Source organism: Esox lucius, chromosome 21 (assembly GCF_011004845.1).
Source record: "Esox lucius isolate fEsoLuc1 chromosome 21, fEsoLuc1.pri, whole genome shotgun sequence".
NCBI classification, from domain to species: domain Eukaryota; kingdom Metazoa; phylum Chordata; class Actinopteri; order Esociformes; family Esocidae; genus Esox; species Esox lucius.
This window is the reverse complement of record NC_047589.1, coordinates 21,943,997-21,971,030: the sequence shown is the minus strand read 5'-3', so window position 1 is coordinate 21,971,030 and position 27,034 is coordinate 21,943,997. Positions and strand designations below refer to the sequence as shown.

Here is a 27,034-nt window from a genome sequence, read left to right as displayed (position 1 = left end):
TCCTCATAAAAGACAGGGAAATCCCCACGGTCAGCAATACTCAGGCGCGAGGCGGCTAACATAACATAATTGACGTGTGAAAAACAGGTTTCCGTGCTTCCACAATACGCGTGGTAACCAAACACCCCTACAGTAGTATCAACTGGCTTAATGGTCCGCAGTTCAACAGAGCGCTGGGCCCAATTCTATAATTAATGATATTGATGACAATGGAATGGGTGTCGTTAAAGACGCCTCTTCCACACCCAGTCTCCCACCTCACCTCTCCCAAAGCAGGCCCCAATCTGCAAGGCAGTTTCCTCTAGTCAGGGCCTCTCCCTGCTCTCTGTTTATGTGTCAACAAAACTATGGGATAGATTTAAGATACTAATTGTTTACACTAGGTGTGTTCTCAACACCTTTTTTTAAATCCTCCCAAAACAGAGATAGTACAGCCAACTGTTTTAATTTCATCTTTACCATATCAATTCATTGAAACTTCATTTTTGTGTACTTAAACTAAGATCTAGCAGGAAACAAATGCAAACCTACCAGCAAACAAGGGACATGCTGAGAGTGTCCAGGGAACCCACATACTACTTCCTGTTGTTCCTGGAGACATCCTAAAAAGCACTTCTGTTTTGCAGGGTTCTTTTACTAGGCTTAGTAAACTGGATTGATTTCATCTGGAGTTTCTGCAGAAAAAAGTAATGGCCCTCAGAGTGGATAGCTCCTGCTGAAAACACAATGGTTTATGTGACATCAAAACAACCAATAAACCATGACGGCTGTTGAAGCAATTTTCCCTCTCATCATCTACCAATATAGGGACAGACACCGGACCCTATGGAGAGCAATGTGGACTGTAACTGTACTTTAACAGCTCCGCTAAAGAAACTGTCTTATTCTTTAAACCTCCTCCTCTCCTATCAGAGTAAAAAACCCTGGTCTTTTCCTAAACCTTAGTCTGCGGTCTCCAACCAAACGAATCCTTATCCTACTGCTGGCTCCCTATCACAGGTGTACTCAGAACATTTAGCATGGCCCTTCAATTGTGCTCATCATTTAGGCTAACAGCTTAGTCAGCCTGTTTATTGATGGTTCCTAAGAGCTAAATTAATAAACGACGCTTTGGGGACTCAGAGCCGAGTCATAAGCACGATTGTACTGCTCGTTTGCGATGTCGAGACACTCACAGCAACTAATTACTAATTTGCCTCTCTCTCTCTCTCTCACTCAAATCCTATTTCGAGATATAGTTCTCAACTTGCTCTTTTGTTTTTAGGTACCCGGGAGCTATGAATGACTTTAACAGAACACGTTGAAGAGTGTAACCTCACAATTTGATTTGCAGAAGGAGAGCAGGAACTCGATATATAGACTTTAGGCAAGCAGACACCTGCTCCAATCACAATTCACCAATTAGCTAAGCAGTCTGCTATGGTTTGACTGACTATTCATTTTACGGCAGTGTTTGTCATTCACTTTGAGGGATGCTGCAGTCAGACCAGGCAGTCTTAGACTGACATTAAAAAGCCACAGTTGAGACGCAGTTCATGGGTGGAAAGAGCATTATCTGATAGTATTAGAATGGGGTGAATTAAGTCAAATACTCAAGGCTTTAGGAACTGACAGAGTTGGACTAGAGGTAGAGGGATTGAATGAATGTGATTGTGAAAGTGGTCTAATTTAATTTGAAGGGTGCGGCGGTGAACCAGCCAGCCTTAATCTGACATTTAAAACATTCCATGCAATCAAAAGCTAGAACTGTTACTTGGCCAATTTGTATTTTCAGGGCTTCTACAGTCATAAAGATGGAATCAAAGACTATAGAACCTTAATGCGATGTCCTTTCTGTTATTAATATTATGATTCTAATATGAGGACTCTTAGTAGCTATGGCATTATGAATCCCCTTTATACCTGCTTATTATCTACAGACCACAGGAAAAAGGGGCCAACTGAAACAGCCACAGAGTTCAGCCACACTGCATTCAACAGATCCAATGTCTTTCCTCCCAGTTCGTTGTCCTCTATCAACACAGCAGTCCATCTGTATTTACTCAGGAGTCCCCCTGTATAGCCCGTGACCAGAAAGGCACAACAAAAACAACAACAAAACACACAACAGGATGACAACGGCAACGCAAACACTGTCAATCCGGTGGGCATGAATACAACCCAATCCTAAGGATGGCTTGGCCTAGTCGGAGAGATGGAGGAATGTATATCTCCCGGACCACTAGGTCTTCTCTTTGTTCATGTGTATATACTAATAGAGGCCTGTGATCTTAGTGGTCATGGCTGAGCTGCCATCTGCAAAAAGCGCTTGTGCTGTAAGAATGAACTAATCTGCTTGACACTGACAGCGCGCATTAACTGTATCAACATTTTCTCCCCCCTCTTGTTACTCATCATGCCATTCATCTTCATGGTACACAGTTTTTCATCCAACCTCTATCTGCACAGATATGAGGAATTCAATTCAGAGCTTCCCTTTTCAGGCAGTTCAAACAACAGAATAAAACCAAGACTTAGCGGTGTGATGCTTCAAGACAAAGAATGAGTGACTGAAAAGGGGAGATGCAGGGGAGTGGAGAAGGAGAGGGGGAGAGAGGAGAGGAGAGGGGGGAGAGGAGAGGAGAGGGGGAGAGTGGAGAGAGGAAATAACAGCAAAGGCCAGGTTTTACTTTTGCCTACTTAGAAGGAAGTCTTCACTGTGTTAATATGTTAATACAACACACACAGTAGTAAACAGAGCCCTGAATCATTAACTCAGGGACATTATATGATTAAAAGTTCAAAAGACACTGAAGTTAACACACAGGGTGAACATTACAGTCCATTTCAACTTGAAAGGTATGTGACGGTCCACTATAGCTCCATGAATGGCCCCGCGAGTCCACCCTGCTCTTTAGGTCAGTGTAGCATGTCGAGTTAAAGACAAAGGCTAAGACGGGCCCTTGAATACCTTTCAATTCCAAACACACCGCGGGTTATTCAGTGATGTTTAACTGGGTTTAGCGCCGGTAGAATGCAGTGACGACAACAACCTCCAAATGTCACTCCGCCATCTCCTGCCAAGGGACAGAGGAGGTCTCTCTGGGTTTCACGATTATTGTAATAACTGCAAACCTCACAGGATACTGTTCACGGGGCGAGTGTCACTACCCTCACTACGAGGAGTCCTACCGAGCTCTGACTGAAACCCTACTCGTCCACTCTCGCTCTGACGACACCATGTCAGTCACCAAGTCCTAAGACGTGCCAAATAACGGAATTAACAAAACTACCACACAATAACTGACACAGAAGATCACCCCAACTCCAAGTGTAACATAGACTTGTGCCTGTGGGGAGAAGAACCACGACCATGTGCTAGTCTAAAGTGGGCACAGCATTTGTCAATCACTGGACAGACCACAGGGTCCTGAAGAGTGGGTCCCGCCACGCAGTAGACGGACATCTCCCATCCACGACACGTCACCCAGTCAACCCCTATGACACGCCACAGCCTGGGGCCCGCGACCCAGCAGGAAACGGGCGCAGCCGTTAAATCGCTGCCATCATCACATCTCCAACTGAACATGATAGAGGGGGAAATACAGCCTATTTTTAGTATAAAGTTTTATCATTCCCGTTTCCTACAGTTGTCCAATTGTTATTTTCCTGAAGCGATTGTGAACGCTCACAGTGAGTGTGCTAATCAAAGTGGAAACTTGCTGCCTGTCAAGAGAGACATAATAAACCCTTGTCAAGACATGAGGCTGGCGCATGTGAGATATGGTCCTCATTGGTGAACAAGATGTTCTCTAAATGGTCCCCATGGTCCCAATTTTCCTAAGATCATGCCCTAATGATGACCCAAGGCCCATATTTAATAATTATTTGCGGTGCCCTTTTAACAATCATTCCACTTCTTTGCACAATTTGACTCCAAAGCTCAAGACGGATTCCTTGCGTCGGCTTCTCTGCCTCGTAGACATAATCTTTTGGGGCCACAATAGTTTCTTGTTTTATCACAAGCAGCAGGCATGATGCATTAAAAGAAAGCAGAAAATTCTGCTCAAATTCTGTATTTCTTTCTTCTCTGTGCATATTAAATATATCATGCTTGACAGACTTTATTCCACCTTTTTCCCCCTCCCCTATACGTTCAGAGAGCAGAAAAGCTCCTTCCCAAAAGCTATGCTGAAGCGGGGCACAATCTTACAAAGCCCCCCTTATATCCTCAAACACCCACCTCCCTTCGCTCCTCACATCCAGTACAAGTCTGCATGCACACCCAAGTTCAAGGGAAGCAGAGAAGCTAAATAATGACATATAAATTGAAGGGGAGAGCAAGCAAGCCAGAAACAACTTTATGGCAGCTTGAATTATAGAGATTTTAAGATGAACTAAAAGACATGATAGATAAACATATTCTGAAACTTTACTGGGTAAGTTGGCACCGTCGTCTTTTTTGCAATGAACGGGTTGACCAGGATATTTAAAAGGTAATCTTTTCATAATGTTTGTGGCGTGAATCACTACGGGACTCAGTTGTGTGTTCTTTTACACATTAACTATACCCCCTTTTTCACACAATTTAAGGAATTCATTGGAAGGATAGTGTAGAGTGTTTTTGCAAGAAGAGCAGTGGGCCAGAATAAATCCCAGCAGCAACAGAATATGAAGGCAGCTGCCATAGGCCGCCAGACCACCCTTGGCCTCAGTTGAACACTTTTTACGGACAATTTCCCGATGACATTCCTACAGTTAGTAATGGCCATCATAATGAATACCTATGACTATTGCCTGATACAACATGTTTTATTTTGTAATGTAATAACAATATTAGGACTTAAACTATGAAATAAATAGCACGCCGAGTGTATTTCTGGTCTTTAAAAGGGGATTATGCGGTGGCTTGCGAAAATTGCAACACTGCATTCGTGTTTGAGTAATCTAAATGTGAATAATGAAGTAGCCTTCAGGTTTATGTATTTTCCTTCACCAGCCTGGTTATTTATAGCTTCATCTTTCTTACAGGCTTAAATACATGACAAAATATGTAGACATTTTGATGGCAGGGAGAGCTTATAGGTCTACAGTGGGCCAGACAAATATTTGCTTAATAAATCATACACTGCTGAACTACTACTGTGCTTTTCATTGCTGACAATCCTTCCCACAAACATAAACGTATTGATTGGCTGATATTTCTGTCGTGGAACGTTGTCTTGGTCTCAGAAAATGCTATACACATTTGAGCTTGTATTTGTGGAAAATCTTTACAATGGTAAATCGTTTTTCTGAGCCGTGAAGGATATAGGAGTGCCTCTATCTCTGTACTGTTTGACCTTGTAAATAAAGTACAAAAAGAGCAGAAATCGATAGCTCCTCTCTGAAGATGCCGCGATATTGTATTTTGGAGCTGAAAAAATAAATAAAAAACTAGGTAAGATAGATGAGCAGCTGTATTGTAATAAACTGACATCCCATATGCTGAAGGAAAACTATTTATATGGAGGGGGAGAAAAAAACACGGTTAATCAACTAACATTGATATTACTTCTGGCAATTAGGAGCATGCTGATAATGATATGAGTTTTCAGCTGTAAATAATTATGCTGCCTGCGGGCCATGCTTTAATTCTCCTCTGTATCTATAAACAATAATCAAACCGCCAGGCTAAAAGTCGGATTTGGTGGTTGCAGCGTCTGCTGTAGGAAACGCTGCTCGACGTGGCCCTGTGGGGCTGCCCCTGGCAGGTTTGACCTCCAGGTGCTCCTTTGCCTGTGAGTCTGAGTGCTAATGTGCTAGTGCTATCGATCAGGCTACAAAACAATGCCGCTGCTAGCCAGCCGCTAACCTCAGACAGCAAGCTGTCTGACAGCCCCTGTGCCATGACGGGAGGGGTGTGGCCGCTGCTGTGGCCTCTGTGGCCCGCTAAATGGGGCCGTTAGACGGGAACCGCTGCCCCCAACTCGTTAATGAGTAATGTACATTTGGGCCTCATGCCGTTTCAACTTAATTGTTTACACAGTTTATACAGAGCTGCTCCCACACGTTACTAGGAGAGAGGAAAATAAGCCCCCCATGTCGCAGTCAGCGTTATGGTTTGCCTAATTGCAGTAAAATACATTCAAATTGCATTAACAGTTTGTGATTGTTTTGACGCATTTTGAGTGCAGCAGCTAGAATGATGCCATGTCTATGTGGTGCTTCAAGTGGTCCCATGTGGCTTAGTTGGTAGAGCATGCGATTGTCACACTCAGTGACTGTGGGTTCAACTCCAAACACAAGCCACACGTTAAATGTATAGCCGCACAACTTCTGGATAAAGGTGTCTGCTAAATGACATAATATTATGTTAGATCATTCAAACCACTATTTAATGTAAGCAAGCCTAAAACAATCTCACTACCATCAAAGGGCTACGGCGTACAACTGAGTGAGCCTAGTTGTTTTGGCAGGGGGAGTAATAAAAAAGAAAAGAAAAAAAAGAAAAGAAGCCTGACAGCTAACTTTACTCACTGTCTACTATGAGGCCCAAGTGTGCCAATGTCAGAGGACTAAGATGAAGAACATAATTAAGGAAACGTATGAAAGCCGGAGCTGGGCTTGAGATTAATTAGCCACATGTCAATACTCTCATCAATACCCGATTAACAAATGACACATGGCCCAATGAAGGTTATTGATTCACCTTGCATTCTGGCGCTGATTCTGTATGTGGGAAAGCTGACAAAGAAAAGGGTGTTTCAGAAGTACACTTAACTGCCGGACCTTGACAGGAACAAAACCGAAATCTTAAGTCTCAAAATCATCCAAAGTGGCAAAATCACGTGCAAATCTCCAGTCATTGCACGTTATCCTTAGGATTGCTTTGGACACAACTGAATACATTAAATAATTTATAAATTCCAAGACTTTTAGTGCAGTAATTAAATATGACCGCAAAGCAAAACCAAACTTAAAAGAAGCAAAAAAAGGGCTCAATCTAAATTAATGGTGCCAAAACGGCCAACGTCATAAGTTAGTCCCTTTATGGTAATGATTGTAATGAACACTTAGATGAGAGATGAACAATTCCTGTCCTAGAGTCGAATCCCTATGCAGGTTAATTAGGTAAGATAACACCATTAACCATTCTCATGCCCACATGGAGAATTAATTGGATAAGATAGAGCCGGATTGTACATTTAGGTCTATATTTAATCATCTAAACGATCAAAGACAACTAAGCTGGAAAATGGGCAGTCCAGATTGGTGAATGTCTTATTTAGATCACACATAAGACCAGCTTATTAGACACAGCTAATGCTTAACTTTATGGGTTGGTGGTTGCATAGGTCTGATCCAAATGAAAGGCACTATGAGAGGAACAGCGGGATGGATTGTATTCTTGATTCTGTTTAGATGTTATTTTTGATAATTTCTTCTTTTAAAAAAAAATACATTTCTTTCAAGAAATTTTTATGCTTTATTTGACAGGAATATGTGAAAAGAAAGATTTTACTGATAGAACTCTGGCCTGGATTCAAACCCATGCTGCAGCAGTACATGCGCACCAGAGGTAGTGGCTCAGACTGCTGGACAAACAAAGGCCACTTGATAATCATTTTTATTTAGCAACTCCTTCACTCTATTAAAATGGTAAATCTGCAGTTGAAACATATATTTCTTAATTTTTACATTGTATGCAGACATACCCATTGTTTCTGTTTATATAAGTAAAAAATGCATTATGAGTTCATTCTAATGTTTGAAAATGTCCATAGTAATAATATCAACAACTAAGTAGTGTTAATAAGAAACTGCTTGCTACGATTTGGGTATAGTTATGCTGGAGAAATGATATTTCTCCAGCATCTTACCTCAGATAATTTTTACAGACAGATTGGTGGGGAAGGTGATTTTTTTATGGTTTCAACTGCAGACTACTGCATTAAAGGTAACCTGCACATCCATAGAACAAACGCCATTATCAAATATAAATTAGGCAAATGTTAGTTTCTCTCAAAAATTGTACTGTGGCTACATCTGTAAAAGAAACTATCTTTTTCATGCAAGCAATCTCTCTCCCTCAGCTGAAAAGGCCACCAATGGCCTAGGACTAGGTGGTTCCCTAGTAATAAATAACAAAGCTTGGGCTGTTTGTTCTTTGGGAGACATTAGCTATGCCCCATGCCTACTGTGAAGGGAGCAATCTGCTATGTTTTATACCTATTCTTCACACCAGCTGTAATGCACTCCAGGTTTTCTTTGTGACAAGAGTGTTTATATGAACCCCCCTAAATAATGCATAGGGAACCTTTGTGTAAATTGTCATACTGCATAATGAATGTTTACAAAGCTGTATGATGGCTTTACCTTGGATGGGACCTCATTACTGTAATTGATGTTGAGAAGTAACAAAGAACTCCTTTGCCCATTATATCATTCCCTGGAAATACAGTGGTAAAATGTTTTTGAAAGGTTGTCTGGGCCCATGCAGATGTAGCTCTGCATTAATAATAAAACATTTAAAATCCAAACTGTCGTCTGGCAGATGTAGCCACTGTTGAAAACGTGTCTTTGCAATCAACAGGTACAGCAAACAACAACGATGGGGCTGGCTTGCTTGTAATTCACTGTTTCCCCTTATCAAAATATGAAATTGTCCCTAATGTTACAGTTGACCTAAACGAGCGTTATCAATGACGCCTTACGATTTAAAGAATACTTTCAACTCCATTCTAGAAATAATATTAGTCTATTTTAACTTACTTACTTTATCTTAATGTGTTTGTAGAACGATACACTGGCGAAAATCCACGGAAACATTGCTAAATATTCTGGAGAGGTCGAGCACAACATTGTGATACACACCTGTTAGTAATGAGAGCAGCACATGTTTCAGCAACGTCAGTAGTTACCTTGGCGACAGGATCGAGGACCTCTCAGATGCCCGGTTACTGTAGTGTTCAGGAACAGGGACAGCGAGAATGAGGCAGGCCTAACCGTGTCAGGTAATTTCTTCAAACAGTGAAAGTTATTCCTGTTACATATTTGCATGTTTTACTAGTTAACCGAGTTATTTTCCAAGTGTTTAAGTACAGAAAAAAGATACTGTCAACCAGCTGATACTGTAACACGTCGTTATCCGTTTGACTGTATCGACAAGTTGGTCGACAAGACCCTCATTAGACTTCTGTTTGCAGGAAATTTTAGTAGACGTTAGGAGTCGTGAACTTGGCCAAATATAAATGCATTCTTTCTCCATAAACTATAGGTTCATTTCATATTACCTTGTTTAAACTTATTTTCAGGTGGCCTACAGTTTTCCATGTTATCTAATACCTAAGATGGGGTGTGTTCATTGTAACGAACGTTGCATTATCCGCCCATGCGAACTCGAGTCTATCAGGGGACGTACCGAATGTGTCAAAGCCATATTCGTTGCGGCGGAAGTCCGTTCTTTCCAATGGAGTGCAGTTCTTACCGCTGCGAACTCTTTGGCAGACTAGGTGGGAGAGCTCTCATGTTGCACTTTCAGCTTGTTTGTTTTTATTTGCGTTATCTAAAAAAATCATCCACAGAAGATGCTGATGTGTAGCTTTTAACACTGTGTTTGTCGGATATCAACAAGCTTACTTTGACTGTGCAAAACGTTCAATCAAATAATACAAAATCAACTTTGTATTGCATCCGTAATAAACATGAAAATAAAGTTCAGATGTAATTTTCCGTATTTAGGGTACATATTGGGAAAACATTTTCTCATTATACATTTTATGCTGGCTAGATCAGTGAACACATAAATAAATCTACAGTGGGACATCAGCACGTGTGTCCCGACAAAGATAAAGACTGTCCATTCTGCCGGATAATTTCTTTTGTGATCTGGCACATTGATAGATTTTTACAATGTACCGTGCTGCAGCGTATCGGTGTGTCCCTGTCCTCAGAAACAACGTTTTTAACTGAGTGGCTGTGGACCTTTAAGGCTTGCTGAAGGCCTTGCATAAACCGATTGTGGCCCTGCTGCACAGTTCACATAAGCATTGCAATCTATCTGCCATATCAAAACAGAAATAAACACAACTTTTATCTCATTGTGTTTAATTATAAATTCACAGATATAGCTAGCATACAATTCATACTATTGAACATTTTCCTTCCCAGAAATATGCTCTAAATACCAGAATTTTTTTTTTTTCTAATATTTGATATTTCTTTTAAATACCTGGACAGATGTTGATTATGATAAAAAAAAAGAGGCAATCATCTTTGATTATGTACTTTTGATTAAATGTGTTGCTCTGTCAAGTGTGCTTGTTGCTATCCCATAAACACACATCTGAAAGCTACATGTGTTCAGTGTACATCATTCAAAACAATACTGTAGGCTACTGTGAGGCTCAAGAATATCGAAATGCATATTTTAATTCATGCTTATCGAAATGCATGAATTAGAACTTATGGAGATGAAATATGCTGCATAGTTTTTCCTCTGGTAAAACTTGAAGAATGGTAATTCATCAGTGATTGAATGCAGCGTTGTTGTTTTTTTATTTATCTGTAGCCTATTCTGTACATGTATTGCTGGAGCTGTTGAGAATAAATCTGTAAAGAACGAATGAATCTGCAGAAGCTTTGTGAAACTCTTATTTGAAAGCTGGACTATTAACAAAAATTGTTTGTTTTAGTGGTTTTGTAGAATTTCAGAAATGCCCTTTTTTTGTGGCTAACATCTTTTGTACAATAGCCAATATCACCCATTTTCTTGCAGTAGTTAGTGTTAACAAGGACTTGATTAACAAAATGGATACAGATGGATGAAAAGCCATATTTGTCAGTTGCATGTGAAGCGTGTGCTGAACCAGAATCTCAGTACAGAGACTACGATGAATTTCAGGTTCTCCTCTGAGCCCAGTCTCAGGGCTGCCTTGTTTTTTTCAAATTGAAGTGACTCCTGGTGGTAGATCAAACTCCTGCAAGCTTAATTGTGGTTGTTTGCCTGGGAATATGTTCACCTTAAGAATGATTGTGCTGATTCAATGAGTGGTTGGATCAGCAGAATGGGGATCTTGTGCACCTGCTGTGGTTTTTCTTGTGGCTGACAACGTGTGTCCATAATCAGGAATTGGACTTTATGAACTTGGGGGAGAATGTTCAAACCCAGATTTGACTGGTCCAATTAAAACAGTCATTACTGCCACAGCTTGGCTGATCCAGCAGCATTACAGTTCCATCCAAAATCATCCATTGTGTTTTTTGGGGTCTTTTTGCCAGCAATGAACCTGTCATGTTCACAATCTCCTTTGCTCAGATTCTGGTTCAAGCATGTTCAGTGCTTTTCCATCAGCAATTATTAGTGCAATGGCTGTCCAATTGTTTATGAGGCAGATAGGAAGCCATATGTACAGTACATGCCAAAAGTTTGGACACACCTTGTCATTCAATGCTTTTCTTTATTTTCATGACTATTTACACTGTAGATTCTCACCGAAGGCATCAAAACTATGAATGAACACATATGGAATTATGTACTTAACAAAAAAGTGTGAAATAACTGAAAACATGTATTTTATTTTAGATTCCTCAAAGTAGCCACCCTTTGCTTTTTTGATAGCGCTGTAAACCCTTGGTGTTCTCTCCATGAGCTACATGAGGTAGTCACCTGAAATGGTTTTCACTTCACAGGTGTGCCTTGTCAGGGTTAATCAGTGGATTTTTTTCCCTTATTAATGGGGTTGGGACCATCAGTTGTGTTGTGCAGAAGTCAGGTTGACACACAGCCGACAGCCCTATTAGACAACTGTTAGAATTCATATTATGGCACGAACCAATCAGCTAAGTAAAGAGAAACGAGTGGCCATCATTACTTTAACAAATGAAGGTCAGTCAGTCCGGAAAATTGCGAGAACTTTGAATGTGTCCCCAAGTGCAGTCGCAAAAACCATCAAGCGTGTGCAAAGTAGTAATCAGAGCAAAGGGTGGCTACTTTGAAGAAACTAGAATATAAGACGTTTCCAGTTATTTCACACTTTTTTTAAGTACATCATTCCACATGTGTTCATTCATAGTTTTGATGCCTTCAGTGAGAATCTACAGTGTAAATAGTCATGAAAATAAAGGAAACGCATTGAATGAGAAGGTGTGTCCAAACTTTTGGCCTGTACTGTATCTTAAAGACATCCACCACCTATAATGATGTTTGCTTGGCACGTTTCCTGCCCCATTACTTTAAAGGGACTGGATATAAAATCTAAAGCTTGGTGTATAATGGGGTACCTTTCCACCACTTAGTGCAAATTGAAGGATACATATATAGTCTATTACATATTTGAGGCATTTTGTGTTCTCCACACCACCACAAACGTCTTAATTCATCATTGCTTATTATTTGTGAAAATACTGCCAAAGCTGTCCAAATTGGCCCTGTGGTTAACAGCTATTATTGGAAATCTGCTGCCCTAGAGTGTGATCGGTTAAGTCTGAACTGGCACTAGCTAGACATCTTTAGTTAAACAAATCCTGGCTTTTGATGAAATCGGGCATTCATTTTGCTACTGGATGTAATGTTTTCATGTGGTATTTTACTAGAAAAACATGTACAGGTTGTTTTTCACTTTTTAAAAGCGACATTATACAGTATGGCATCATGTTTTATTGGAACCCACAGACTTCAGGGAACACAAATGTAAAGCGTTGATTTATATTTAATACACTACTTCTAAGTGAGAATTAAAATTGTTAACCTTAAGTTTTGAGTTTTTTTTCCTTATTGTTGAGTTCAGTGAAGGGCATTTCTTTTTTGTTGTTGATTAAATGTGTTCCCAAAACAGATATTATGGTCCTAAGTAGACCCAACACAGAGGTAACATCACTCAAAATTAGGGGAAAAATTAGGGGAAAAATGCTTTAAAAAAACACAATTTAACCATAGTCTTTTTTGGGAGCTTATTTGATGAACTATCAAACTATGAAATTACATCCTTCATCCCTTCTGGTGGAAACTAAAGATTGTCAACCAAATATGTCAGGTCACACAAAACCACAAAGAGCGGAAGTTCTTATGCATAGCAATACAGAACAGAACACCCTCTCATCCAGGATTAAGAGTTGATTGAGCTTTGCTAAGCAGATGACAGATGATTCTTCTTGGGGGAAATGGAGGACAAGGAGTCTTATAACTTATTTGTATCTCTACATCCTGTTGAAACCATATACAACTGGATTACCATTTCTGTTAGGGTATTTTCACACATTTCACAAGCTCTTTTTTGGATCTGTTTTTTCCGATTGTACAGCTGGTTCATCGGAAGCAAGGTATATTTGACAATTGTAGGAACCATTGTCATGATTTTCCATCAACGCATTTGTTGTACAGCCTTTTTTGCTATTGGTCAACACTAGCATAGAAATGAATGTCTTTTTTTTTTTATATTAGATAATGTAAGACTAAACTGTTGTGTACTTACAGTATATTTGCATGGCTTTTGCAGAACCAGAACTCAAAGCAGTGTGAGTCAGTCATTTCTGTGGTTAAGAAACTGTTGGCAATCACATTACGTGGAAAACAGCATTTGGCAGATAAAGGCTAACAGCTTTTTACAACCAATTGTCTGGGCCTCTCACAGCATCTAGTTTTATGACCCATATAAAGCGTTCATACACCCATCTCTATTAGTTACTAAGAAAAACAAATCAGCAAATGAAAAACATGAATTTGAAAACTGCCACTAATTCAATAAAATATACTTGGAGTCGATAGGAAAGGCTACAACATAGCTCTTTATCTAAATAGAGTCCTAATATTTCCCTTATTTCAGTGATAAATAGGAATAGAAAGGAATAGGTATTACTAGAAATATATTTAAAAGAAATATTATTATTCTCAGTTTAAATTCATGACAATTGGGTCCATTCTAAGGTGGAGGGACATCATGTAGCGTTTCCTGGTTAGTGTGTGTGATGTGGACTATTTTCTCTTGGTTATTACGCCGAGTGTAATTTGAAACAATTACAAAAACATAGGCCCACTTGTTACAACATATATTTTTCCTCACATATACAAAGCACAGATTCAATAGCTTAACATGTTTTTCAATCACACCCAGCGGAGCGCTGTTTAGTGTGAAAAAGTGTAGCATTTCATCCTAGCTCGCATGGTATGGGATAATCTTTCACATTCTGCCTGGGGTTTGTTTTGCTATTTCGGCAGAAACTTGTGGAAGCCATGTGAATTACCATAGGAAAAGAAGATAAAAATACCAAATAGTATTGTATCAGATATAAATGAATAAACTATTTGAATAATAAGGGCAAATAATTTGCTATCTCTGATAATAAATAAACTGCACTTAGACCTTTATTCTCCTAGATGGTTTTCAAAGATTAATCTGCAGATCTAAACACGCAAACAATAAAGGGAAATTAAAGATATGATAGTACTCTATGAAATGCAGCATTTTGTGCTCTACATTTGCTCAGGCGTAAAGTAAGAATTATAAGCAATAAAAGCATACATATGCCAAATTCTCTCAAAGTAACCTTTCTTAAACTTGTTTTTCTTCATTCACTTAGCAAGTTTTGTTGTGCACAAGTTCTGGTCACTATCCAGGGATCACAGTCAAATGCTTCAGATCACTGCAGTGTGAAGAGTCATTGACAATTTTGGCAGCTTGAGTGTAGTTTTACTTCTAGCCTCGTAGCCAAATACAGGGGTCAGGCCTTCATACCTCCATTTTCTCTAAAGGTGCTGGGGCAGGCTGACCATTGACATTTAACATTCCTCCAAGCTGCTTCTGAGATGTCAATGGGGGATTGAGGGGCGTAGAGGGCAGAGCCTTGGCTGAGGATAGTTCTCAAGGACAGGGAACAAAAAGGCCCTTGAAAATCCCTAGGAGTTCCCATGATCCTTGGTGAGACCCTGATCCTACTGTGGTGAATTTCCATTACTCGGATAAGGGTGCACATAAGTTTTGGGATGCATTTTAGACTCTTGCGATGGCATTAGACAATTAATTTCTGAGATTTCCCTAGCTTTGAGAGTGAAATGTTTCAAATTGATTGGGTAGATGAATTGTCTTTGTTTTGCTCTATATTCTGGCCCGGAATGTCTGGTCCGTAATCATTTTGTATTCTGGGTCTGCACTGACATTTCTTTCAGCCTTCAGAGCAGCTTGTAGTGACATTTTCTCATGGAAAGTTTTCAAAGTCATATTTCAAGGTTCTCCCTGTAACATACATAATCTGTTAGCATCAAAGGAGCACACATGCATAAATAATTGACTAATTCACTTAAAGGGGGCAGCATAGATTAATTAAGCCTGAATACTAATTATGTTTTTCTGTCTACACCAACTGACGCTGTTGTTGTTTAATGCGAAAATGTTTGGTGGATAACAATTACCATGAACCTATGAAGCTATTTATATCCCCTAAATGAAAGTAGGTTTGGTTCTGATATAATTTTAAAGTATATATGTTATTGCAGAAATGTCAGCCTTTTCCTATAGTTGTTTAGCTAAGTCAGGCTGGTGTTTTCATTTAATGTTTTCATTTAAATACCTTGGTATACATTGTATTTCCCTCATTCACATTTTGCTGATGTTACTCTTATCTAAAACTGATAGAAAATAGCTTTTAATGCGGTACAATTTCTGAATTGGCCACTGCATATGTATTTGAAAGTAGATAAAGTGGGCCTACAGAAAATATGACAACAAAAGCAATTTCTGCTAGCATTGATTAGGGTGTGTGATGTTTAGTTCAAGCCAAGCCCTGTACAATCTTTTCACAACACCACTGTAACTGCCACACACTTGCATATAGATTGAAAAAAGATTCAATTCCATTGTCAATTTATACATGCATCTATTTTCCTTGTGTGGGAGCTTTTTTGTATTAAAACAATTCCCGGATTGGTAGAATAGCCTGCAAGTGCAAAGTAATGCACAATTCTGCTATCTTAATGATTTGAAACACTCTTGTTCAGATTAGAAGCACTCTAGTATAATCTAAAGGATGGAGCATGACAAGCCGGCCAGCGTCTGTAAGGGCCTAATTTATTCACCTCTTTAAACCCCAGTACAACTCTGTCATTCCAGCGAGGCTCCTGTCTTTGACTCTGTGCCTGCTGCAAGGACCGCTGTCTGGAAGTGGTAGGCTTTAAGTTGCTTGTTTCTGGCGCGGCAGACGTGGGCTGTCTGTGCTCCCCTCGTAAGCAGATAGGGACGAGGGAGACAGCTCAGAGCAGGGCTTGTTTACAGCCGGATAGGAGGAAAACAGCCAGACGTAAATTAGGGTTGACGGTTTCATGAAGCACAATTGGTTGATGGCAGATTCAATGTGACTGGCCTGAACTGGGCGATGATCCGTACAGTATGCAAAATTCACTTTCTAGCTGGTCTGTGCCCACCAGCCTGGCAGCAGCCTTCTCCTCAAGCCCTCACAGCTTCGGGTTTGAATGGAACCCAAACTGAACAAGGCATTGTTGTGCCCAATTCCTTTTGACAACAATCACATTCTTTTAAAAAACTTCATAGATTTTTCTTGTCACCAGTAATAAATGATTTTTTTTTTCTCCTCCTGACCACAAAGTAAGCATTTTTTTCATGTGAAGGCTCTTTGAGGGAAGGAAGGGGCATGCTTTTGAGGAGCAGCGGATTGGATGCTTTCAGATGACAACACAATGAATTCAGGGCTTTTTTTGCTTTGTATTCAGGGCTTGTTATAATACACCAGATCTTGTTGGCACATGACTCCAATACAGCACCATGAATTTAATATATTTATGTTCAGTGGGAAACCATGTCAGAATATATTTGCTCCTGTGTAGTTTATGCTGCTTGTGATATTGTTAGAATTGGAACAGTTGTTCAGATTCCTAAAATCTAAGCTGGCAGATTCTTCACATAATGCCACCACTATTACCTTGTTTTTTTATCGCTTGCATGTTTATTGTTTTAGAAATGAAACATCTGCATGCTGCGTCCTGTTAGAGCATGTTGGCTGATTGTCGTCGTAAAAAGGGACATGCTGTCAGTCTGGAAACCCTGGGAGGAGACGAGAAACATCTATTCTCTTATACTGTAGCTCTCTAGATGGAGTGGATTATGTGGAGTTTTCCAAATTAGATCATTCAAGACTATGACCAAAAGCTTTCTGCTTACGGCAAGTGTGCTTTCCATGTATACGTTTGTTGACATTTTGCTAATGTTTTTTTTAAGGAGGATCTGAAATCAGGGTGACATGCTCATGTAAATCTCACACTTTCCTACGGCTTAACAAAGGAAACACATCTGGAATTGGCCTATGCAATATTGGAGCATTATAGAATTTGGAGCGTGTCCTAACAATTGGAGCATTAGGTCCACACTGTACATGAGCATTCACTGAATCCCATCCTTTTAAAGGTATGGCTAAAGAATGTTATATTTTCTATGTTTTTGTTATAGGAAGTCAGCAAATGTATAGATATTTAATGGAAATTAAGAGGATGGGCCGCTAATTCATTTTGGTCTGGCCTAAGATGAAACATAACATGTGATAATCAAATGGGATTTCTGTGTGGTTTCGTGCCTCCCTCTTCAACATGCCTTAGTCTCAAGGGCAAAAACAATGATTTGAAGAATAAAGGCGTGCTATCCGCCCACGTTGTGCTAATTTGGTGATTAATTACACTAGCTAACCAAAGACCAGTTCCGTTGATGTCTCAATGTGTCCACAATATACTGCTGCTACTTCACATTCCCTGTAGTGTCCTCACCTATTCATTGTACATTCCTCACGGTGCTGCATTTTTGCATATTCCACATAATGTGTTCAAATATAGGCAGCGGTTTTATATTGTATTCATCTTCATTTGTCCGTCAGTGAGATAATGAATTCTCGGTCGTGGGGTTTGTAGGTTGCCCGTGTGTAATTTATGACATGGTGAAAATGGGGAAAGTAAAAATGAAACAATCCAAGCATCATTTTCCATGCTGCTGCATCTTTTTAATTACCAACTCTACTTATTGCAGAATCATATCAACTGGTGTTCATTTAACACAGGGCTGTGTTCATTATGTGCCATTTAACTGCTAGCAAACTCAGGACTTGCTTGTTCCACAAGTAGAGGTCCTTTTTTAACTTCCTGATTGACTTTTGAATATGCATCAACAACTGTACATTAAGTATGTGTTGGAAAGAAAAATAGTTGACACTGGCAAAGTAATCTACAGCAACACATTTATTATGTCTGGTCAATGTTTTAAGTCTGTGTTCCGTACAACTGGGAGAAATTGATTGGAACGCAGTGGAAAGAGAAAATGGTTTTTAAATAAGTTACAATTAGATAACCATTAATCTCTATGGTATAAATGAATGTCTTGCTGTAGGGCTTGTTGGATGTAAAAACAGATTTACAAAACTCTTCCTTCCAGATTGGAAAGTGTCCTCCACTATTTTAATTGCTCTGTCATTTAGAATGGGAAAAACCGCCCCCCTCCTCTAGCCCTGATTTGGTCTTTGAAATTAAACATTGTATACCAATACATGCTGTTCATGAGCATGGGCACAGTTCATCATCAGCATCTGCATAAATGATTCTTGAAATTGAAGTTCCAAGTGCTTTGTGGCTATTGAGACGTTAGGCTACACACAAGAATGTGCACAGAAATATAAACACCCAGAACTAAAACAGCTATGTCACCAGTTTACCTTGGCTTTCCTTCTTATCAACCCAGGTGGGAGAAATGCTGGACTCAATAATTTCTGATTTTTAAAAGGCACGTGGCTATGCTTCCCTAACAGGCCTTGGCAGGCCACTCAGTGGCATAACATTGCCTCCAAGAGTATGCGGAGCATATAGACAGATCCAGCCTAGGTAGGGTCAAAGTCCTCAATACCGCGTTAAAGTGTTCATGCTGCAGAAACCGTTATAGGGCTGTACAGCAATTCTGTTGGTGACTTACAGTGGTCATGGCTTGTCTTTCTCTGTGATGTTGCATTTCTTTGTTAATTGATGACCTTATATTGTGGATGTGTCCTGTAGGCCGTTGAAGGGTCTTCTCACTGCAAATGGGCAAAGGGAAACCTCATCTAACTGCTTTGAGGCACTCTGGATCATAGCAAAACTATTTGAGGGAGAGCCACAGTATGCAGTGATTAAGTGGAATTGGTCCACGATGCTTAGGGATTTACATCAAAGTTAACAAAAGGGCCATGGAGGCCAATTTCTATAGGGTGTTTATGAGGGCATATGCCTTTATGAAAGACACGCTGCAGTTTGTGTGTTTGGTCTATGCAATGCAATTTGCTTAGTGTCACATAAGGTGCTTTTTTTCCCACACTTCCACACAAATCCTATATTGGATGTTTTTCAAAGCCCCACAAAAATCCCAGAGTCCCTGAACTCTCTTATTTAAAGAATGTTTTTCTCCAGACTTTTTAGGATGTGCTCATGACAATGTAAGTAATGAGCAATGTGCTTGGATTTCCATATTCATTTGCAAAATGAGTCTGCACCCGTTCACCACGCCTGTGTGAGGACTCTGTGAAAATGCATCGTGTTCCAGGGGAGAGAGTGTTGTTTCCCGTTCTTTGGGAAAAAGGAGGAAGTATTTTAATGTGACCTTCATTACGCATTCATGTCAACTTTTCGTATCTATTTATGATTAAATTTTTTTCCACTCCTGTTGTTCAATTAGTGCTTGACCCCTTTAGCGGCGATGTAAATTAAATGACATTTCAGTGTCGTCCCATATTTAAAATACTGCGTTAGTTGCGGATCATAAATGATGATCTTCATTCTGCAGCTAATTTATTCATTTAACAATTTCCCTCCAGAAGTTACAGCAGAAGGCTCTGCAGCAACCAAAGCAGAAGAAATCCATGTCTGCTGAATTTCTGATGGGTGAGTCCTGCTTGATGAGTTATTGCTCATAATTTGTGTAAGGATTAATTAACTAATTACAGACAAATGGCTTTGGGCTAAATTTTGCTCTTGCTTGTCAGGGCGCAATTTGTAATTATTTTAATCATTTCTTCTTCTTCTTTTTTTTCCCCCCTGCAAGATTCAGATTTAATTTTAACCTAATTGTGTTTTAGTGACATTCGAGGAGGATGCGCTTGAGTATTTTGGGGGAGAGGAATCTCTAGAAGGAATGTTCGGCTGTCATTAAATGTACTTTGGTATAATGTGCCTCTTTTTGACCTTCCTGTTGTGTTGTGGTGTTTCCTTTCCTCTTTCTGCAGGGGAAGTGGATGAGAGAGCTGCTGTGGAAGGCACTGAGAACCCTGCCTTCGATGGCGGCTACAGTGCAGAGCTTTCAGCTTCTCAGGCTTCAGCAGGGAGAGAAATTCAACCTGACAGGCAGGATAGCACCCTTGCAGCTCACCAACAAAAAATGGAGCTGCGAGCCCCTGCCAAATCAAGAGGTGAAGCTTCATTCTTCATTAGTCTCAAACTCGTTGACAGTGGATTTGTTCCTGATCTAACCTTTTGCGTTTCTGAAGGCCTGGTCTGCGCATTCCAAAGCTAGCGTGTCCTAACAAGTACCCCTCCTATAACTTCCACCTAACCGAAGAATGTCACAGGAGTGAGTGTTCCAGAACACCCTGGCTGAATCAGCCTCTAAACTCCTGCTCGAACAGCACTCTGCTTTCTGGATGGCAGCATACGTTGGATAGAACATTTATATAGGCTACACCTACCGGCGCTGAGTCAATATTCCAGAAAGCAGTGTTTATGGAACGCCCCTGACACAAAGCTAATGGTCCAACGTGCTGAAAAAATGTGCCCCTTGTAATTTGCCGTGTCAGTGGGAGTCCTCAGCAATATGATTTTACACACACTGATGCGTTGCACGTATAACTAATGTCAGTTGTGTGTTGACACTACACATAAGTCTGGTGTTTTAAATGAAGACATTTCTTTATTTATTGAATAATATAGTAACTCATTGAAGTGAATTTTTTTATGGAAAAGAGCTTACAACATTTGGCCATCACCCCCCACACACACATACACACGCATATTTATTTATATATATATATATATATATATATACAAACACACACACACACACTGACATTTTTCCCGCAGCTGTTGAGAATATTTATGGTCTCCTGGCTAAGCTTAGGATAATCACACTTGGTAATTTTATTTCATGGTGGTGTGTCTACCTCGACTAGTTATGGGATGAGTCAAAAAGATTTTCAAAAGATAACTGCCAGGTGGAATGAAACAGAGAAAGAAACTACTGGTTTTAAACTACTAACACTGAAACACATTATCACTGTCACATGATTATAAATAAATTCCTGCAGTTGAAACTACTAACACTCAAACATATTATCACTGTCACATGATTATAAATAAATTCCTGGGGTTCAAACTACTAACACTCAAACACATTATCACTGTTGCATGTTCATAAAGAAATTCCTGGGGTTCAAACTACTAACACTCAAACACATTATCACTGTCACATGATTATAAAGAAATTCCTGGGGTTCAAACTACTAACACTCAAACACATTATCACTGTCACATGATTATAAAGAAATTCCTGGGGTTCAAACTACTCACACTGAAGCACATTATCACTGTCACATGAACATAAAGCAATTTAGTTATCTGTGTTACCCAATTGTGATTTGTTTATCTTTCCATTTACCCAATTGGTGTTACCCAATTGTGACAGTGTATACAGTTAAGCCCAAAAGTAATCATACCCATGCCAAATTTTTAGCCATAGTGAATTTTTATTTGACCAATAGGTTCCTTATGGCTGGAAATTAAATAAACAAGTGACAAAACACAGTGAGACATTGTGCTGGAGATACAAATGAATAACATACCTATTTCAGTTTTTTCACATTTTTACAAAAAATGCCATGTCCAACATTATCAATACCCCTTGAAATTGTTGCTTATTTTTGAGAAAATGCAAGTTTCTATACCATTTAAAATGGTCTTGTAATTTCCACCATGAGAGAGCATTCTAATCACCTATAAATTAAGAACAGCTGAACAGCAGTAGTTCTCTAGTCAGTTACTAGTCAACTGCATGTCATGGCTAAAAACTGAAATAGTTACGTTATTCATTTGTATCTCCAGCACAATGTCTTACCATGTTTTGTCAATTGTTTATGTCATTTCCAGCCAGAAGAAACTTATTGGTCAAATAAATATTCACTATAGCTCAAGATTTGGCATGTGTATGAATACTTTTGTGCTTAACTGTATGTACTGTTTAGTCTGTTTTATACTGAAGAAATGTGGTTCCTAACAGTTATAAGTTTAAGTTATTAAAGTATATAACATGTAGATCTACATGTATTAGGAATTCTTATTGGGTACATTCTGTGGTATCAAAAGTGGGCTTGCAACTCTTGACATTTGTCTTATCTAATACTACATTTAAAGTCAATATAGCTTACTTTTTCTGCAGAATGAGCATTTAGCATTTAGGCAACAGAAAATAAATGTTGGGTCTCATCTTAGATATGGTTCCGTAGGCCAAACCCAGTTAAGGACCACTGATTTAGCCCTTGTCACTCTGGTTCATTGATGTTGTCTGATTAGTGGCATTTCGTTTGGAGGAGCGGACGCCATTCATGTGTGGTCCTTTTTGCCCTCGCCCAGCGCTGGTTAGAGCAGCCCTGTTCTGGGCAGTGGCTGTGCTGGGCTCGTTCATCGTAACAGTAGACATGGCACCCAGGCAGAGAAAGGCTTTGATGAATCCCAGGGGAAGTCTTCTCTCATCAGAGATTAAATCGATAGCATCTGCCCCTCATGGCTCTGAATTGTCAGAGAGACGTGTTATGACTTGCACTTATTAAAAAAAAAAAAGAGAGAGCGAGAGAGAGAGAGAAGAAACCGTAATATTCTGAGACGCGGGGGCCCCCTGTGTGAAATCAATCATTCATGGGAAACGTTCTCATTGGATGTGTGTGTCATGTGCGCGGTGTGTCTAGGTGTGTGTGTGTGTGTGTGTGTGTAGGCGTGCATGTGTCTGTGTCATTGTGTGTGCAAGTCCGTGCCCCCAAGACTTTCAATGTGTGTCAAAGTTAAAACTGAAAAAGTACCTTTCAGTGTTGAAGGAGAGCTAAATGAGAAATAGTAGTCACGTCAGGTATGGATCAAGGCTGTTTTAGGAATGCAACATTTATATATAGGGCTAATAAAATATGTGCATAACTGAGACAAAACATTGCAATGCTACACGTCTTAAATCGTCATTGATTTTGTTTCACATTGATATATATAGTTTTTTCCACTAAACCTTATATTGCATCTGCAATTCTAGACTATTTATTTAATATAATTTAAGGCTCTGAATTTTCATTAAGAAGTGAAATAGCGCAGCCAAACGTTGTAGTTTTTCTCTGGAAACTACTGTTATTTTCATATTTAGAAAAGGCATGTATTAAATCCTATTGCCTCTCCTGTGAAACAGATTGCTACTGTATTTAGAGCCATAGCCCTTTCATGTTTGTGACACTTCTATTTGGTTATCCGCAATATCTATCATCAAAACTGCCTGTTAACCATTGCATTGGATGGCGACAAGTGTTGGTTATTGATAGCTTACATGTGAGAACAGGGCATTGACATTTTTATTAGTGGCGAAGAAGTGGAAGACAGGCAGACTATTTAGGTAAATCAACGATATGTTTCAAAGACGAGATCTTTGAGAGCTGCCGCCATTATGCAAATTTACATTGAAGAAAGGCTTTCATAACCTCAAAGCTATTGCAGCAAAACTGTTGAAACTGTGTTTACCATGTAAAAGGACTTACATGTGAATTTCACAGTTAATTTAGGGTGTCACTAAATTTCATAAGTTCAGCAATGAATACACAGAACTCCAGCCTAATAAAAGTCAGTATTTGACAATTTGTGGAAAGTATGTAGAAAAGCCTAACATTAACACAAATAGAAGCCCTCAGACCTCTGGGTGGGCGAGTAGTGGCAGAGTAGAGGTCCTAAGCAAACACACTTACTCTGCATTTTTATGCGTCCCAGCGTTGATGCACCCCCTCTAATATAAATGTGATCCTTGTGTGCAAAATATGATTTAACAAACCCCTCTTAATTTTAGCCTGACCGAGTAATACAAGTAATGCAATTTAGAATCGGGATATAGTCTGTGAGATGTTCTGGGCCAGGCAGGAGAATGGTTTCAGGTTAAGAAAGCAGCTTGGTTGAGTGTACCTGTCTAATAGAACCATCCCTCGAGGTGCTGGATTCCCATAAATTCTAGCAGAGCAGCTTTGATGCCCATAGGTCAGTGATTGCTAATAAGAAGTCAATGGGACACGGGTTAAGTTATTTTTCCTTTCTGCCTCCACCCAGACCAAACTGTCCAAGCTCTTCCACCCAGCGACCCCTGAGCATTTAGAGCAGTATTGTCTTTGAAATTCCTGGTCCTTTTCGCTTGTACATTTTCTCATTAGTTCCTTTTGAACACAAGTAACATATGGCAATCGTATTTAAGAGATTGCCTGGCGTGACCTTTCGCGGCATGCTAATTAGGCCCCTGAGCTCTGCTGGGCCCCAGTGAGCTTCGCTCATGTGAACGGACCGAGTGTCCAGGGCTTATCAGGTAGCAGGCACTGGCTGGCGAGCCTCAACAGTATGGCTTTCAAAATTAACATTTCGCTTCATATGCTTCTAATAACCACTAACCTCCACCAACCTGGCCCTCGACTACTCCCACCTTCCCACTCTCTTTCTCCCTCTCTCTCTCTCTCTTGCCTGGCGTAGTTTCCACAGGAAATGAACGTGACCGAAATTACTTTGACCCATCGCTGGTGCGGGAAACCAACCCAAGGCGGTGCAGGACGACGGAGGACGGCGCAGAAGATGAGCCGGAATTAAGTATGCCATTTCTCGTCATAATAGTTCTCCTCAGTTCATTAAAGCGAGGTGAGAAAGATCACTCATTGCTAGAGCGTTTCTGAGGACCAGGACATTGCTGCTCTATGTAAATACATCTACCGCTGATGGTCCCTGAGATGGCTCCTATGTAGGGCCGTGTGGCTTCCCAGCTCGTTGTCATTGATCAAGGTCACTTATCACTGGTCAGTTTCATTTGGCGTCTTTTCTTGCACTCCCATCAATTACAGACTCTCGACGCAGAGCCGTGTCAATACACCCCCCACCATGTCTATTAAAATCATGCTCTTGGGAGTCAAGTAATATGCATGTTATAATGAAACATGGCTATTAACAAAGGAGCCATTTTACCTGGATTTTTTTGGGGGGGGATATCACTGCCTTGTAATATCAAAGGATTCCTAAAATCCAATCCCGTCAAGTGATGACAAGCTATATAAGAGGCACATTTCGGATCCTTTTTTTATTACCTTTGTATAAACTTTATTCCATTCCTGGCCATCCGGTATTTGCTCATAAATGAAAGTGTTTGACAGGTACGATATATTGACTAGCCTTGGCAATTTGAATTTAAATTCAAGCATGCATAATAATGTGCATATTTCAGTACATTGTATTGGTAAGAGTTGACAAAGAAACATTCAGTTGTGTGTTAAAGAATTGCAGTTTTCAGGAGATTAAGTGATTTTGGCATTGTGTGTTTGGTTTTTAGAGATAATGAACGAAGATGAAAAGCACCTGTATCAGAAAATGACTGAAATGCTAGATGCAGAAACAACCTTCATGAACTTACCAGGTATGAACTCAACACTCCCTAAAAATACATATAAAAATTCCAATATGGAGGTGAATTCACAATAAAACAAAACAATGTTGCTTCTCAGACGGAAACAAAGACAAACACTTAAAAGAGACAACGGTGTTAGGACTTTGAGGCTTTCCAGGCACAGGTCTATTGTGGTGCAGTAGGCGTGCCTTTTTCCCATTAGCAGGAGGCTCATTTGAATATGTACCCAAATGGGGGAAACAGAGGTTGGTTTAAGATGGCATTGTTCAGTGGGGGTGGAGGGGTGGGGGGTGGGGGGGGACATGACCGTCTCGTCCGGATCCTGTTGACTTGACACATCTCGGTTGTAATTCCAGTGCAGAAGTGATGGGCTTAGACCTGCTTGAACATGGTAAAATTGTGTCTGCTTGTATTATGCTGCATTGTTATGGATTTAGCTGTAGCAGCGAGATTAGCAGCCACTTCCATTGTCTTAGAATGTACATGAAATCCAGTAAAAAAAAATAAAAATAAAAAAAATAAAGCGGATCTTGGATTAACAGTTTTATGCAATAGGCACAGGCAGTGAGAGAACCCTTCTCTAGACTCTATTGCCAACGTCCAACAGTATTGACTGCCAGCTCTCTCTCTGGTGAGCCACAATAGTCTTCAAGACAATCACCTTATGCTTTTCTCTGGATGCCTCCCACTGGTATGGGCCCCAGTCTGGCCAGGCAGCTCTGTTCTCTCCCTCCTGGAATCATGTTGCATTGTCACTGGAGCTGGGTGTTCTGTTCCTCTTACGCCTGTCCACGAAGCGCACACACACACACACCACTCAAAGAAGGGAAAGGAACAGGAAATGTAGAAAATTGACAGTCCGGTGCCTTCACAGTAGGGATTCCTGGATGTATGCCACTCAGGGGTTTTGTCAGCTATCTCATCTGTTGACCTTTTCAAATATTTCATGTCTTTGGGTGAGGAAAACTGAAATAATGACTAGGCAATGATCGGCTTTGTCTGACTCACACGTTGATTGTACATAGAAGAAGCAATAACATGCCATCGTAATCCCTATTAACAAGGCAGGGGAATTCATTGTTCAATCCTGCCTCCATTTCTAATGTCAGAATAGCTAGCTTTGATTGCAGCATCCTGTAGTTCTACTTTAGTTACTTCTTACTGATGACCAAAGAGTGAACTCTGAACTTCGAGTGCACGTCGTATTAACGTCCATAAGTTGGGAAGACAGTGTTTCTACTGGACCTCTCACTGTGTTGAGCACCCGTTTTTTCCACCTCAGACTTTCTAGGGGGAAAAGAGCAGAATCAGTGGGCTCTTAAAAAGCCTGCTAGGCTAATCCACCAGCACTGGTGATTTTTGTCAAAACGATCCAGTTACACAGTGCGTCACTGATGTGG

The 27,034-nt window shown here is 40.1% G+C and overlaps 1 protein-coding gene and 1 long non-coding RNA gene across 7 annotated transcripts in view; one reads left to right on the top strand and one right to left on the bottom strand.

Annotated features, from left to right (window-relative positions):
* The window catches only part of LOC105019523, a 43,887-nt gene extending 34,601 nt beyond the window's left edge, over positions 1–9,286 (bottom strand). The window contains exons 1-2 of one of the 4 annotated variants that reach the window (XR_002195824.3): positions 8,836–8,917; positions 8,338–8,410 (exon numbers count right to left, since the gene is read on the bottom strand). This is a non-coding gene — a long non-coding RNA (uncharacterized LOC105019523). The other 3 variants (XR_002195823.2, XR_002195825.2, XR_828653.3) reach the window with 3 other exon arrangements.
* ofcc1 (orofacial cleft 1 candidate 1) overlaps positions 8,891–27,034 on the top strand; it is an 88,034-nt gene continuing 69,890 nt past the window's right edge. For all 3 annotated transcript variants that reach the window (XR_004575035.1, XM_034289209.1, XM_034289210.1), the window contains exons 1-5: positions 8,891–8,975; positions 19,789–19,855; positions 20,197–20,379; positions 24,716–24,829; positions 25,560–25,643. Coding sequence is in view for 2 of the 3 variants with exons in the window: in XM_034289209.1 (XP_034145100.1) it covers positions 19,834–19,855; positions 20,197–20,379; positions 24,716–24,829; positions 25,560–25,643 (403 nt within the window). In the remaining variant the exon portion in view is untranslated. The remainder of the gene's footprint in view (positions 8,976–19,788; positions 19,856–20,196; positions 20,380–24,715; positions 24,830–25,559; positions 25,644–27,034) is intronic.